Genomic DNA, 13,387 nt, shown 5'->3' with positions numbered 1-13,387 from the left:
GCAGACAGTCAGTGGCCTCCATCAGCATCCGGGGCCGGAGAGAGAAGTGTAGATCAAATACACACATAGATAAGAAACACACTGCTGAGGGGGCAACCAGGACAACATGAGCAGAGCAGAAACAGCACAATACAGCTTCACTTGTGTGTGAGAAGTAATGTGTGAGCGAGTTTTTACTTAAGGACATTGTTATAAAAGAGCAGTTTGAAGCTTCCTGTAATTTTATGCAAACACCATGTGGGCAGCATATGGTGTGTGTGTGTGTGTGTGTGTGTGTGTGTGTGTGTGTGTGTGTGTGTGTGATTCTGTGCAAGCTGCTTTAGCTTGGTTTGAATGTCAAACTATAACAGAAGGACCAGGAGGTGTGTGTGATTTCATTGACAGACAGAGGTAGGTTCCACTAACCACCAGCAGGGGGCACCACTTGATCCAGCAGCTTCATGCTGGTCCTCTTCCAGATTTTCTTGATGACAGCTCGCAGCTCTTCGTTTGCCTGTTCTAAGTTACCTGCACCACAGGGAGACAAACGCCCCTGAGACACCAGCACTGCAGTTTACAGCCACTTTAAATCCACGCACACTCGTAATTACAGGTAACAGAGAATGATCAGTGAATGCATCAGCAGAGTATTATATGTATTTTTTAGGAGCAGAAAAGTGATGGTCGAAAAGAAAAAATCTAATATTTTTGAACAACTCTTTTTAGTGTTCTGTAAGTATGGGGTCAGCCTGTCAAATGTCACAGTGCTCATGAATCCCCAATTTTATCCAAACAAGAAGTGACTGAGTTGGACTCCATTTGAGACCATTGCCAGCCAAGACCAATGCTGCATTCACATGCTCCTCAGATGGCCTTTGTTTTCTGACTTTGGTGCATTCATGAGCTTTAAGTTGTAATGTGGAAACAACATGGACGATACAAAGAAGATGTATTCTATTGCTCTGAAAGTTGAAATGACCCGTTGAAAACGAAGCGCAAAGGAAATGGATCCGGAAAGCTATGAAATATGTTCAAGAACTCATTTTTTCCGTCTATTCTGACACCACATGAATGCAGCACAAGGCTGTGGAGGTAAGTAAGATGGCTGCTACTTGCCCCTCAAAGAACAACAGATTTGGTCAGTGACATTTCAAGCTTGCATAGCCTCATTACATACCAGGGGGATGTTGAATCAATGCATTAAAATGAATACTTTATTTCTATTAACGTAAACTTATACATGATACATGACTAAAAAGAATCAAGACTTAAAGGGTTTCAGCTAGAGGGAGCTGATACTGTGAAAAGAATTGGTCCACCTATCACAAGAGCAGAACAGTGTTATGTGACTTATATTTGGCTCCTACCTTCTGTTTTGATCTTCAGGGCAGTGCGCACCAGTGCAAACAAAGTGGCGTTAAACATGACTGTGCCGTCACTGTTCAGAGGCATGTTCATGGCTACCAGCCTCTGAAAGAAGAGAGCACATAGAGGCCTTTAACATAGAAGAACAAGTCAGTTACATGATCACTATTTCTGTGTGTATTTTATACATCAGATGATAAAATAAGGGAGGAGAAGAGACCTTGCAAGCAACTCTGTGAGGGCACAGTTTGCCGAAGCCAAGAGGGGGCTGGATCCGACGAAGAAGCGTCACAACATCCAGATGTTTAATTCTGCCCCTGTATGACAAAAAACAAGAACGAATGTGAGACATTTACTATCAGTGTTCAACTGACAGTGACAAATGACATAAAAATAAACATGAATGTTCAATACTTTCTGATTCTGTAGATAATACAGCACATACTTAGCCTCGGGGTCGTACTCTGACCAAATTCTCTTGAATTCATCGAGGTGGTGCGGACCAAGAATGGACCAATCACGTGTTAGATAGTCAAAGTTGTCCATGATGACGGCCACAAACAAATTGATAATCTGGAGAGGCGCAGGAAAATTGACTTACATACATTTGCTTAGCAATGTGCATGTTTCTAAAAAAAAACATATCAAGCATTATCACTAGACACAGAATATCTGCAGTATTCTAAATTACGGCAATCTTTAAATAAAGCTAAACTTTAAAATAAAAGTGTACATTCTTAGTGTTAAATACTATTCCATGAGTCTTACATGCTGAATCAGTTAAACTTAATTAAAACAAGACACACATTGTTGTGGCATTAGTTGTGACTGTTGTACTTTATAGGAAACAAACACCTGTGATGCTGTCTTAGTTGCTGCTTTCTCTAAACAGGTTTGATTATACAGATTACTATGGAATTACAGCCATTTACATAACACAACTTTGTTTAGTTCTCTAATTATTCCCTTGAATTACTTATTCAAGGGATGGCTTACCCTAAAATCAAAATACTCTTGAATATAATTATATCATGACCTGCTTACTTAATATCAGGTCATGATCTCTGGTAAAAGAAATTGCTTTTGAGTTTTTCAAATTCATTTTTTTTTGGCGCATTGAGCACCACAAGCCACGTACCATTGACTGTACTTCCATTATATTGGAAAGAAGGCAAACATCTCTACGGCCAAAACTCAAAGCAGAATTATCTAGACTGATGGATAGTACTGCAGTAAAAGGGGGAAATATGCATTGTTTCCTACTGTAGGAATGACAGCCCTTAAAAATGTATGAAATGTAAAATCTTAAATTTTACAGTGTTCTAGTGACGCTGGTATAAGAAAGTGCATACTGTATGATACAACACTGCAAATACTGCACTATGAAATAAACAGTCAGTAGTAACCCAAACACTGTTCAATTTTTGTGCATGTACCAAGAAGGCGCAGAGCATGTAGAAGGTGATGAAGTAAATTATTGCAAATCCACTGCCACAGGTCATCTCCTCCCCAGGGTTGTAGTCGGACTCTGGGTCACACAGTTTCCCTGGCATGCAGGCCAACATGATCTCCTGCCACGCCTCTCCAGTGGCACACCTGGTGAAACAGACAGGTGTGCCAGACACAAATTTATCATTCAGTAACCCAGAAAACTAAAAGCACAATGAATTTTTTTTCCTGATGACCCCTGACCCCAAAGCCTGCAACCGGTTCCCATTCTGAAGTAGTCAAATACAGATTCTTTGGCACACCCCTCAGCGTCTCTTAGCAACACACACGGAGCGTGACAAGGCGACCTGGGGATGAGAGTAGGCTGAAACCCTACACACCTGAAGAGAAGGAGCACAGCCTGAGGGAAGGTCTGGAAGTTGTTGTTTCTGTTGATGTGCGTGCCATCCACCATGGCAACTTTTCCAAACACCTAATACAAACATATTGCGCACATGAATTTAACTGCAACCTCACCATCTCTGGTAACACAGAGGAAAAATATTTTGTCACATTTAGTTACCAACCTGCATGCCAATGACAGCGTAGATGAAGAACAGCATGGCTATCAGAAGAGCAACATATGGCAAAGCCTTCAGGCAAAAAAGAGGAGAAAAAAACAGAAGAAGATTAATATCAGCGACTTTAATATTTCTGTCAGTCATTGATCAGATAATGACACTACACCTCACCTGGAAGGATTTGATGAAAGTCCAAAGCAGGGTGCGTATGCCCTCCCCTCTGCTGAGGAGCTTGACCAGCCGCATGACTCGAAACAGACGGAAGAAGGTGATGGAGATGCGAGCGCTGTCCTCTGTGTTCTGTGGACAAACAGTCTGGAGTTAGAGGACAGGAGAGCAACAGAGGATGCAGTGGACACAGAGCACCTGGCTGCGCTTTACAGGATGATGAGGTCTGAGCTGAGACCTGGAGCCAGATACATATGGGCTGAAAGCAGCACTGCAAAACTAGATGTTCAGAGCAAACCTAGTTTTCCATTTAAGGTTTGGATTGGTTTCTTGGTGTGGTGGTAATCTCTGATAGATGTTTAAAGTACAAGGCTACAGATTTTAGACATTTTCTGGTCAAAACATATTTAAATAGAGTCTCTAAAGCAGTGTAGCCACAGCTGATATGTGTCTGTTAGTCTGCGTCCAAAGCACTGTCAGGAGCCCTGTCACTGTACAGACCTACAAGGGGAGGAAGCAAGGAGGCAAGCATGCTGGAGAAAACCTTGCCATACTTGATAGGACACATCTGCACAAGCATGGCACCCTCAGTCCAGAGTCACTGCATGCCTGCACAAGCATGGCACCCTCAGTCCAGAGTCACTGCATGCGGAGTCACAGTGGGGCCAACCCGAACGGGTCGACCAGGAGGTTTCACAGGTCAGAGCTGGTTGACCTGATCCCAGGGGGGGGGTCACCCATGGGTCACTACCCCACGCAAAAATGGTGGCAGAGACCATGTAGCAGTGTCAACAGCACAAACGTGAAGAGCGGCACAAAAACCGCTCCCACCTAACAGGACACGCAGCGTCACGTTTGAGTGACACACTCTCCTTAGAAATAACTCCAAACATTAAGGAAAATGAAAAGCAAAGTTTTTGAAAAAAAAAAAGATATATGCAAATTAACAAACCAAACAAATGCGAGAAAACATGGAAAAATACAGAGAATGGGAACATACCATGAGAGAATAAATGAAACAGAGATAAGCGATAGATCGTAGGTGGTGTAACAGAAAAAAATACCAAACAAAGAAATGCAGATCTAAACATGGCATGGCCCTGAAGGGGGAGAGGGGGGTTGGGGGGGCGGAGCATCTTACCCCCTGCTCATCCACCTGAGGAGTCTCCGTTGGCTTTAAAATCAAAGACCTGTATTAATGACTTGCACAGAGGCTGCAGGTCTCACACACATTGGGCCAAACACGTAAACATTACATTGGAAAAGTCTTTATCACACAACGCCAGCACATGTCAGTCAAGACGCAGACAGAACAAAGTCACTACTCTTCTCACTGACGGGACAAAACTGTCTTATTGTTTCACTATGACAAAGACAGACATTCATGTTTCACTGTCTACGTACACTTAATATAATGACAGACATGACATGTTATCTTAACACTTAGAAGGACTGCCACACAACAGGTTTACAGCTTAACATTCCTACGTGGGACTTGCATGTCAGACTGACAAACAACATGGAATTAATTAATTACTTAGTAACATGTAAGACACAACTTTATCACTCCCCCGGTGTGATGGTCATTACTGATGGGACTGAATGGGTTTTATGGTTATGATGTCTTCGCCAAGCTTCAGACAACGTTAATGGGAAGTTAACTTACTGATGTAACAAATGTTATGAATTCATGTCATGATAAAAGCACCGTCTGCTATTATTTCAAAGCCTTGACTCACAGCTGATTATTAGATTTTCCTGTATATCAACGTTTAGGTGTCAGATTAAGGCACATCAACATATGGTTTACAGGTCCAGTGTGTGGGATTTAAGGGATATACTGACAGAAATGTAATATAATCTGTTAGTGTATAATATCCTGAAAATGAGAACTGTTGTGTTTTCATTACCTTATAATGAGCTGTTTATATCTACTTATACCATAGTCTAGGTCAGGGATCAGCAACCTTTACTATCAAAAGAGGCTTTTTTGGCCAAAAAAGCTCTCAAATAATCTGCCTGGAGCCGCAAAACATATTTAAGCCGTGTAATGAAGTTAACAGTAGGTCTAGAGTCGGCTGCTAACATTACTAATAGGTCTGAATGAGCATTTATTAATATGTTTTACCACGGGGTGACTACTCTGCAGTGGCACTGGCAGTAAAAGCAAACGAGTATGTCCACGCACTGGACAATTCTCTATTGTCCTCCATGACGTTTTTCGATCTGGAATCCATAGCTAGATTAGCTAAGGAGATCCAAGACAAGCCACAGGCTGTCTACTCCTGGTCCAGGTGAACGCTCTATTCTAATTGGCTGCAGGGTATCCATTAAGATCTGATACTGGACACCTCATCAGGCATCTTCCTTACATAGGGAGTGGGTCCTCGTCTATGGAGACTGCTATGCTTCCATTGTAGAATGGACAAACCAAACACTGGCTCTAGATAGGCCCATTTTCTTATTCTCCTCGTCCAACGTCATGGCCCCTTTGCAATGAGCCGTGTCGGAAAAGTAAAGTTAAATAATTGGGTCTGTTTGTTTTAGATAGGAGGAGACCTCTGCGGATAATTTGACTCCTGGAAAACCCCTCCAGAATGTCTGGATCTTAGGTTATTAGAGAGAAAAGTCTCTGCTTCACCCGGTCTGCTTGTTTTCAAGAGGAGGAGACCTCTGTGAATAATTGCATGTCTGGTTAAAAAAGGCAGGCACATGATAGCAGGGGCTGGGCTAGCAGCCTTGTCTGTGACTTGCCTGGTAAAACCCTCCTGAAGAATAAACGTTGATTGAATTCTAACCAGAAGAAGTTTCAGCTGGTTGCAATCTGCAATCCTCACCACTAGATGCCACTAAATCCCCCTTAACCCTACACACTGGACCTTTAACTGGACAAACTCATACACTGTGTGCATCATTAATGGCGCTGATTAAAAGGTTTGGAGTACATATAAAACAGCTGCAATCTCACTCTCCTCTGAGTTGCAATGACTTGATGTAAACCAAGTATTTTTCAGTGGCTTGAGATGAAAATGCTTGACCAAAAAGCATAATAAAATAATTTGATCTACACACTCGCTCACACAAATCCACACCCATACACAGTTTGCAATTCACGTCATTGACAATAAATTACAAGATATCAGCAGTATTCGGCGAGCATTTGTACACAGAAAAAAGTCCAGGTGCAAAATAAAATCAGTCACAGTGGTGGCGGTTAGGTTGAACCTGTATGATAATGTGATTTTTTTTGCAAAAGAATGAGCTTTACGCAACACTGAAAAGAGTCATATCAGGAGGCTCAGCACTGAAAACAAAGAGATACTCCAGACAGATATGGCTTCATTCAAATCCCTCAGCACGATACTTTACATACCGCCAGTATGAGGTGCAGAATGAGCAGAAATGATAAAATAAAAAGTAGAATTAGCTTGAGGAGGTTCTTTAGGTAATCCTGGCCACAGCGTTGATGGAGCATGCGTTCAGCATTGCCACGTTGCTGGGGAAGCACTGCACGCACACGCAAGACGTTTGGATGATGAGGAGCCATTGGTGAACTCATAGCAATGCAGCAACTCATGCATGTCAGTAGTGCCCTCCAAAAAGAAAAAGAAAAAACTGCCATAGCAGGGCGCTCTCACAGTCCGGTGCAGAAAGAGAGGTGAATGAACAACAGGAGAGAAGAAAGAGAGAGACAGAGAGAGAGGAGGAGGAAACCAGAGGAAGAGACCAGTACTGGGACAGAAGGTAAAACCACACAGATTGAGTCATACTGGAACAGGACGGAGAGGAAAGGCAGAGAGGTGTAAAGAGGAGAGAGTTACAGTTGGAGTTCATGCACCTGACTGGAGTCTACACACCTGCGCTACACATGAGCTCCATTCTGAGCTTTAAGAGCTCACTACAGGAAGACAGAACAAAACACAGAGACAATCACTCACAGAGACACAAACACAAGATCATCAAAGAACCTCAAACTCAGCTGCATTAAACCACCATCAGTGTAAATGTACAAAAATAACCACTAAATCAGTGTCTTCTGATCCGCCGAAGAATTTCTTAGCTCCCAGATTCTTACCTGATCACTGTATGGTGAAAGGATGCTGAGACTTTAATTTGAGGACTGTATCTGAAGCCTAATTTAAGTTTTTAATTCAAGTGTTTCTATTGATTTCACTCCATGACTCATCTGTTTTACCTAATGTTGATGCATTCAATCAAAAATCTGTGAAGCTGCAGTGGCCTACACAACTTTAAGCAAAGCAAAAAACAACATTTCTCAAAATTCTCACACTGTATTTCAGCTTTTCAAGCAGATTAAGCACCACAGATTCTATTTTAAATTTGTTCTTATTGTTGTGTAGGACGGACAAACTCTGAGCTCCAGGGCCATTCTGTCTGGAGGTAAAGATCGAGGGGTATGGCAAGAGAGAGAGGGCAAACTGCACAAGGCTCTATGGAAAAAACTGACCGGAGGGGAATGGAGCGGGTGGCCGAGCGCCATCTGTGAGAGGCGGGACATGGAAAGGATGTTAGGGAGTGAGGTGAATTAGCTGACGCTTCCCAGCATGCATCTGGGGAGGTCACAGCAGTCGAGTGAGAAACTAAACAATCACACAGCTCATGACTGGAATGGCAAGCAAGCAGCAAAAATTAAAATGCAAACCCATGGTAGATCAGCTGTTAGAGATGATTACATTAATGTCTGATCTAGTCAGTTTGCTGTGTGACACAAACAGCAACAACAACATGCAACGCAAACCACAAATAAATGTAAATGGTGGATGAAAGGTGCCTCACAAGAACCACTGTGACAGTCCTTGTGATATCAACATCATGTCCCCAACATTCACCACACACTTCATACACACAGCACACCTTAAAGTACAAATTGTACACATGTAAAACACACATGCAGAACAATAAAAACCTACACACACTACCACCACCACCACCACCACCACCACCACTGTATGTTTAAACAAAGTTAGTGCTTGTTTATACACTCATGCAGACACACACTTAGGAGAACAAACTGAGAAAACACAGAAAACATGAGATATAACTCCAGAAAAACAGCACTGCAGCTCAGACGTGAGAGCACTCAGGAGGGGGGGAGGAGGGGCCGGTTGAGCAGTGAGTCTCGGGTACACTGCACCTCTAACAAGCACCATCATCACTATAGCTATTCCTTTTGGTCTCATAGCATTCCTGGTGTTTGTGTCCTGGACTATAAATCTTTACTCAGCCCAGTCGCCAGAAGAAAATACTGGCATTGTGCGATTCTGCAAACCATGAAAACATTACATTTGACATTTCATATATATCACAACATTTCTAAAGTGCTGTAAGTGTTGTAATTCAGCGAGTCATTGTTGTGTTCCCAGCAGATTTTTTGGCACCAAATATGGGTGTTTTGTTGCAACCTGTCAGTGTTTTTCCAGCGGCTTTTTAGGCACAAAAAGTAATTGTTTTGTACTGAGACATCACTGTTTTTGAGGTCAGGATAGTGGCCTGGAAGGTGGTTATTTTTTACAGAGACATTGCTGGTTTCCGGCCAGGATTGTTCTCCCCAAAACATAATCTTTTCCCAGTCATTAACAAGTGGTTTCTGTGTCTAAACACAACCACACGTTAACCACAGCCCGTGGTGTTTTTGCCAGTGGTGTTTTTGCAATAGGGGCCTGTGAGACACAGCTCCACCAGTGGGCGCTGTTTTGCAAAAGAAGATTATAGATTTTTCAATGTCAGACTGAATAATGAGTTTAGGTTGGTAGCAAACTCAACTTTGTCTCCTTAATGGATTTTTTGCCATTTTTTATCACATGCTGAGTGCAATTACTTCTCTAGAGATTTTTTTTGAAGTGTAGTAGTGTGTGAATTTGTCTTTGTGTCTATGCTGCTCGCCTCTTTTTGCTTGGTGGGGCATGGCAGAGTTGGCCCTACACCAGCAATGTTGTTGACTGGACAAACTGCTGCAAGTGTTGTGAGTATAGATAATATATGTTATGTCTGAATTACATCATCAGGTTGTCTTGTATTTTCTTGAATGTCGTTATTCCTCAAGTCGCCACTAACGACAGCATTGCTGAAACGTGAAGTTTCAGTGTATCTGCTACACAATCAGGTGCAAATGTAACGTGTCCATGGTTTGCAGACATGTTCAATGCCGACATTTATTCTGGTGACTGGGTTGCTTTACCATTTTTGCAAACTCAAAGCAAGCACAACAAAGTAGGTCACAGACATTAAGTCTTTGTTTTAGGTGTTTTTGTAAAGAGCCAAGCCATAAAGAGAAGAGTATTTTTTATAGTTGTTTAATGTAGAGAAGTAGTTACCCACTATTTTATCAAGCCTTGACATGAATTTACACTGACTTTGAGCAACACTGAAATAAACTTTCAATTAAAATTAAATCTAGTGTCCTATGAAGATTACAGAGATCTATTTTTGCCTGAGTCAGTAAAACATTTGTTTTGAATCCACTGTAAAGGGGTCCCGAAGATAAAGTTGTTATAAACAACAGGTTACACACACACAACATTTTTGGTCTTTGCCATACTTGCCTCTACAAGTTTCTATGGAAACAAAACGAACAAGAGTAAGAATTAGACAACCACATCATAAATCATCCTGCTCTGAACCAAACACAGGCCTCAGTGCACAGAGAAATGTGACAGACTCCTGTCTTTGACCCGGCTGCGTCCGAGGGTTAACAATCAGCACGTTCATCAGACATTTTGTTATGAGTCCTGCAACAAAGACTACTGCGACACACTGACAATAAAACATTTAGCAGAAGCAAACAAGACAGACTATTTGATTAACTCAGTGTACTGTTGATGTAGCGGCAATAACAACAGGTCATAAATGAAGGTCAAACTGAAGCTTTACAGAATCAGCCAATGGCACTTTAACACCTAGGAATGGCTTTCTACAAATACAAATACAAAGTTTTAACATGCTTGATAAAAATGGAAGCTCTTAGTTTAGCAGATAATATTTTAAAGTGGAGGTTATAACTGAACATACTAGAGCAGAGGTTCCCAAACAAAGTCTAAGGGGTCGTCAAGAAATAAGAAAAAAGATTTCTGTGACTTAATTGTGTTGTTTGTTCTGTGCTTATGAAATACTGCGTACTTAGGGACTCCAAAATCTTTCAAATGAAAGAAATCAGAGGGGAATAAAATACAAATAATGACTCGATCTGCTCTCAACTCTTGTCAAGAGAATCAGGAATTCGTCGCTTCATTTTCAGGGTCCTCAAGACAAAGAGGTTGGGAACCACTGCACTAGAGCGTGAGAATAATTCTGGCAACTGTCATGTGGCTTTCCTGTAAGGCTTCAGTTCAACTCGGAAGGCAGAAGAAAGTAGTACTTACATTAACTTCAGTGATAGCAATATCGACGACGCTACCGACAACAATTAAGGCATCAAATGTGTTCCAAGCATCAGCGAAATAGTGCTGTTAATGCATGGTGGTTACATGTAAGGGGTAAAGATGGGAATGAAAGAGAAAGGCCGAGAAGAGAAGGAGGAGGAAACAGAATCAGACAGATGATCAGAAGAGGGGGTGTAATGAAATGGCAGGGTCAGGGGAGGACAAGAAGAGAGAAGAAAGCAGATATTAAGTATTAAGAGTGGTCAGATAAAAAGCCAGAAATCAGAGTCCTGCCTTGGAAACCTGCAGTGTGAGCCGAGGTGGCCCGAACAGAGAGAGGTCAGAGAGCAGCGGGGCTCGTTGTAGCTCAGCTTTACTTACATCAATCTCACTGAGAACAATGTCTACTATGCTGCCAATCACAACCAGGGCGTCGAACACATTCCAAGCATCCCCAAAATAGCCCTGAGTGAGGTGGAGCGAGTGGTGGGCAAGTAGGGTGTGAGATCAGCACAAAGAAAAAGTCTTTATTCTTACACTGAAATGTATGTTTTGGTTATTTAAAACACACACGAGCCCCCGCTGGCTACTTCAGCTGAAGGGCTCAAAATTATAGTGCACTGATTTACAGATTGTGGCTGAGCTGCAGAGTACTAGATCTGCACTAAACCGATGTTGATACTAACTTGCGGAAACACTGAGTGCTATTATATTCAAAAGGAAAGTCAGCACTGCACCCCACACTCGGTTTCTTACTAGCATCCTGTCCTTCTTCTCAACACAGAGCTGTTGGCCGGGATGTTGAGGGGAAAATGAGAAAACCATTCACTGACTCATCAGTTTGCACATGTTCATGAACACTGCTCCATCCTTATACATTTAAGCAACAATTCAGCATTACAGTGGAACGCCTATTTAGTCACTTTAACTTGACAGTTAAATGGATGTGATTGTGAGTGAGGCCGTTTGTGTGCGGTGACTCACCCTGGGTTTGAAAGCGATGAGTTTGAGAACCATTTCCACAGTGAAGACAGCAGTGAAGACCATGTTAAGGATGTCCATTACATAGTTAAAGAGCGCCGACTGGCCGTAGTGCTGCAGAGAGCAGATAAAGAGGGGCGGTTAAAGAAAACTGAAAAAAGGGAGCTGCTATTATTTCCTTCATCACTGATAAAAACAGAAAATTATATGATAAGAAAGAGAAATAGCATTAAAGTGATTCTTTTAAAGTGAGGTTGTATGAGGTGCCTGCTTATAGTCACTGTATTCCCTACAGTAGATGTCAGTCAGCATGCCCCCAATTTGGAGAAGCAGACTAGAGTACCGACAAGGAAGCTAAGCAATGTACTGCTGTGGATCAACATCAGTTTAAGTGTACGCTATATCTGAAACATTTACACTGCTTTACCTAAGTGTCAGACAGCGATTTTCTACAGGAGAACTGGAGTTATTATATCGTTCTCTTCAAAGCCAGACTCCATTGAAAAAAACAGTAATTTAACATCCCTGAGCACAGGAGCTGCTGGTCTACCACTGCCTCGATCAGTTAGTTTGTTTGTGGTATTGTGTGACTTTAGTGTTTTAAGGGTTAGTTCGGATTTACTCACAATAAGTCCCACAATAATACAAACAAACTGATCGAGGCAGCTCCTCCTGTTCTCCTCCTGTTCCTCAATGACCTAAAATTACTGTTTTTGTCAATGGAGTCTGGTGGCTTTGACCAGGAGCTTAAATGGGGAAGTGAAGCTGTCAATATGATCCTTGTCACAACAAGCTGTCTGCGGCAAGTTAAAGCACTACGAATATTCTCTAAACTGTTATTGATGTTTTCAGGTGGAAACCCTGCCTGTTCCTCCAAACCAAGGGCGTGCCGACGGCCATCTACTGTAAGTAATACACTGAGTATATATCATACAACCATCACTTAAAAAGATCCCAGCTATCCCTTGAAAAGGACTACCTTTGAAGCCACTATGTGTATTTTATTTATGTGATTATAGTATCCTTCACATTACTCTGAAGGTTTAAGTTTTATGTTGGAAGAAAAATTAAACAATCTGAATTCAAATTTGCGTTGCTTTCAGTCCATTTATCTCCTTGTCCCTGGGTCTGCTTGCATTCACGTCTACCACACTGTCTTTTTTCATAATACCACTGGAGGGAGCCAAAATGAAACATTTTAAAATTGTACACATAGTAACTGAAAAAAACTACTGCTAATATGGCAGCTAAGCAGGTAGGAAGCTAGCAGTAAGGTTACTAGAAACATAATGACACTAATTCATCGATATTGATGAAAATATTTTTTTATCATTATCGACTAGTGTTTGATACATTTTTTTGGACTACAAAACATATTTAAGTATTTATATATTGACTATATTTCCCAAAATGTCTGCACATTCACAAGTATTATTAAACAAACTTTTTCTCAACCCCTGCTTCCAATCTACACAAACACTACGTATGACCTCTTAATATATGTGA

At 41.7% G+C, this 13,387-nt stretch overlaps 1 protein-coding gene across 2 annotated transcripts in view; it reads right to left on the bottom strand.

Moving 5' to 3' along the window:
• Window positions 1-13,387, bottom strand: part of cacna1da (calcium channel, voltage-dependent, L type, alpha 1D subunit, a) — an 89,610-nt gene that overhangs the window by 13,079 nt on the left and 63,144 nt on the right. For both annotated transcript variants that reach the window (XM_050038035.1, XM_050038036.1), the window contains 10 exons: window positions 11,885-11,995; window positions 10,901-10,984; window positions 3,525-3,653; window positions 3,360-3,425; window positions 3,174-3,265; window positions 2,781-2,940; window positions 1,790-1,917; window positions 1,565-1,661; window positions 1,347-1,449; window positions 406-507 (listed from right to left, as the gene is read on the bottom strand). In XM_050038035.1, the coding sequence (XP_049893992.1) occupies window positions 406-507; window positions 1,347-1,449; window positions 1,565-1,661; window positions 1,790-1,917; window positions 2,781-2,940; window positions 3,174-3,265; window positions 3,360-3,425; window positions 3,525-3,653; window positions 10,901-10,984; window positions 11,885-11,995 (1,072 nt within the window). The remainder of the gene's footprint in view (window positions 1-405; window positions 508-1,346; window positions 1,450-1,564; window positions 1,662-1,789; window positions 1,918-2,780; window positions 2,941-3,173; window positions 3,266-3,359; window positions 3,426-3,524; window positions 3,654-10,900; window positions 10,985-11,884; window positions 11,996-13,387) is intronic.

The sequence above is a fragment of the Epinephelus moara genome, chromosome 24 (genome assembly GCF_006386435.1).
Source record: "Epinephelus moara isolate mb chromosome 24, YSFRI_EMoa_1.0, whole genome shotgun sequence".
NCBI lineage: Eukaryota > Metazoa > Chordata > Actinopteri > Perciformes > Serranidae > Epinephelus > Epinephelus moara.
Note: the sequence above shows the minus strand (reverse complement) of the source record. Positions and strands in the feature narration are given on the sequence as shown.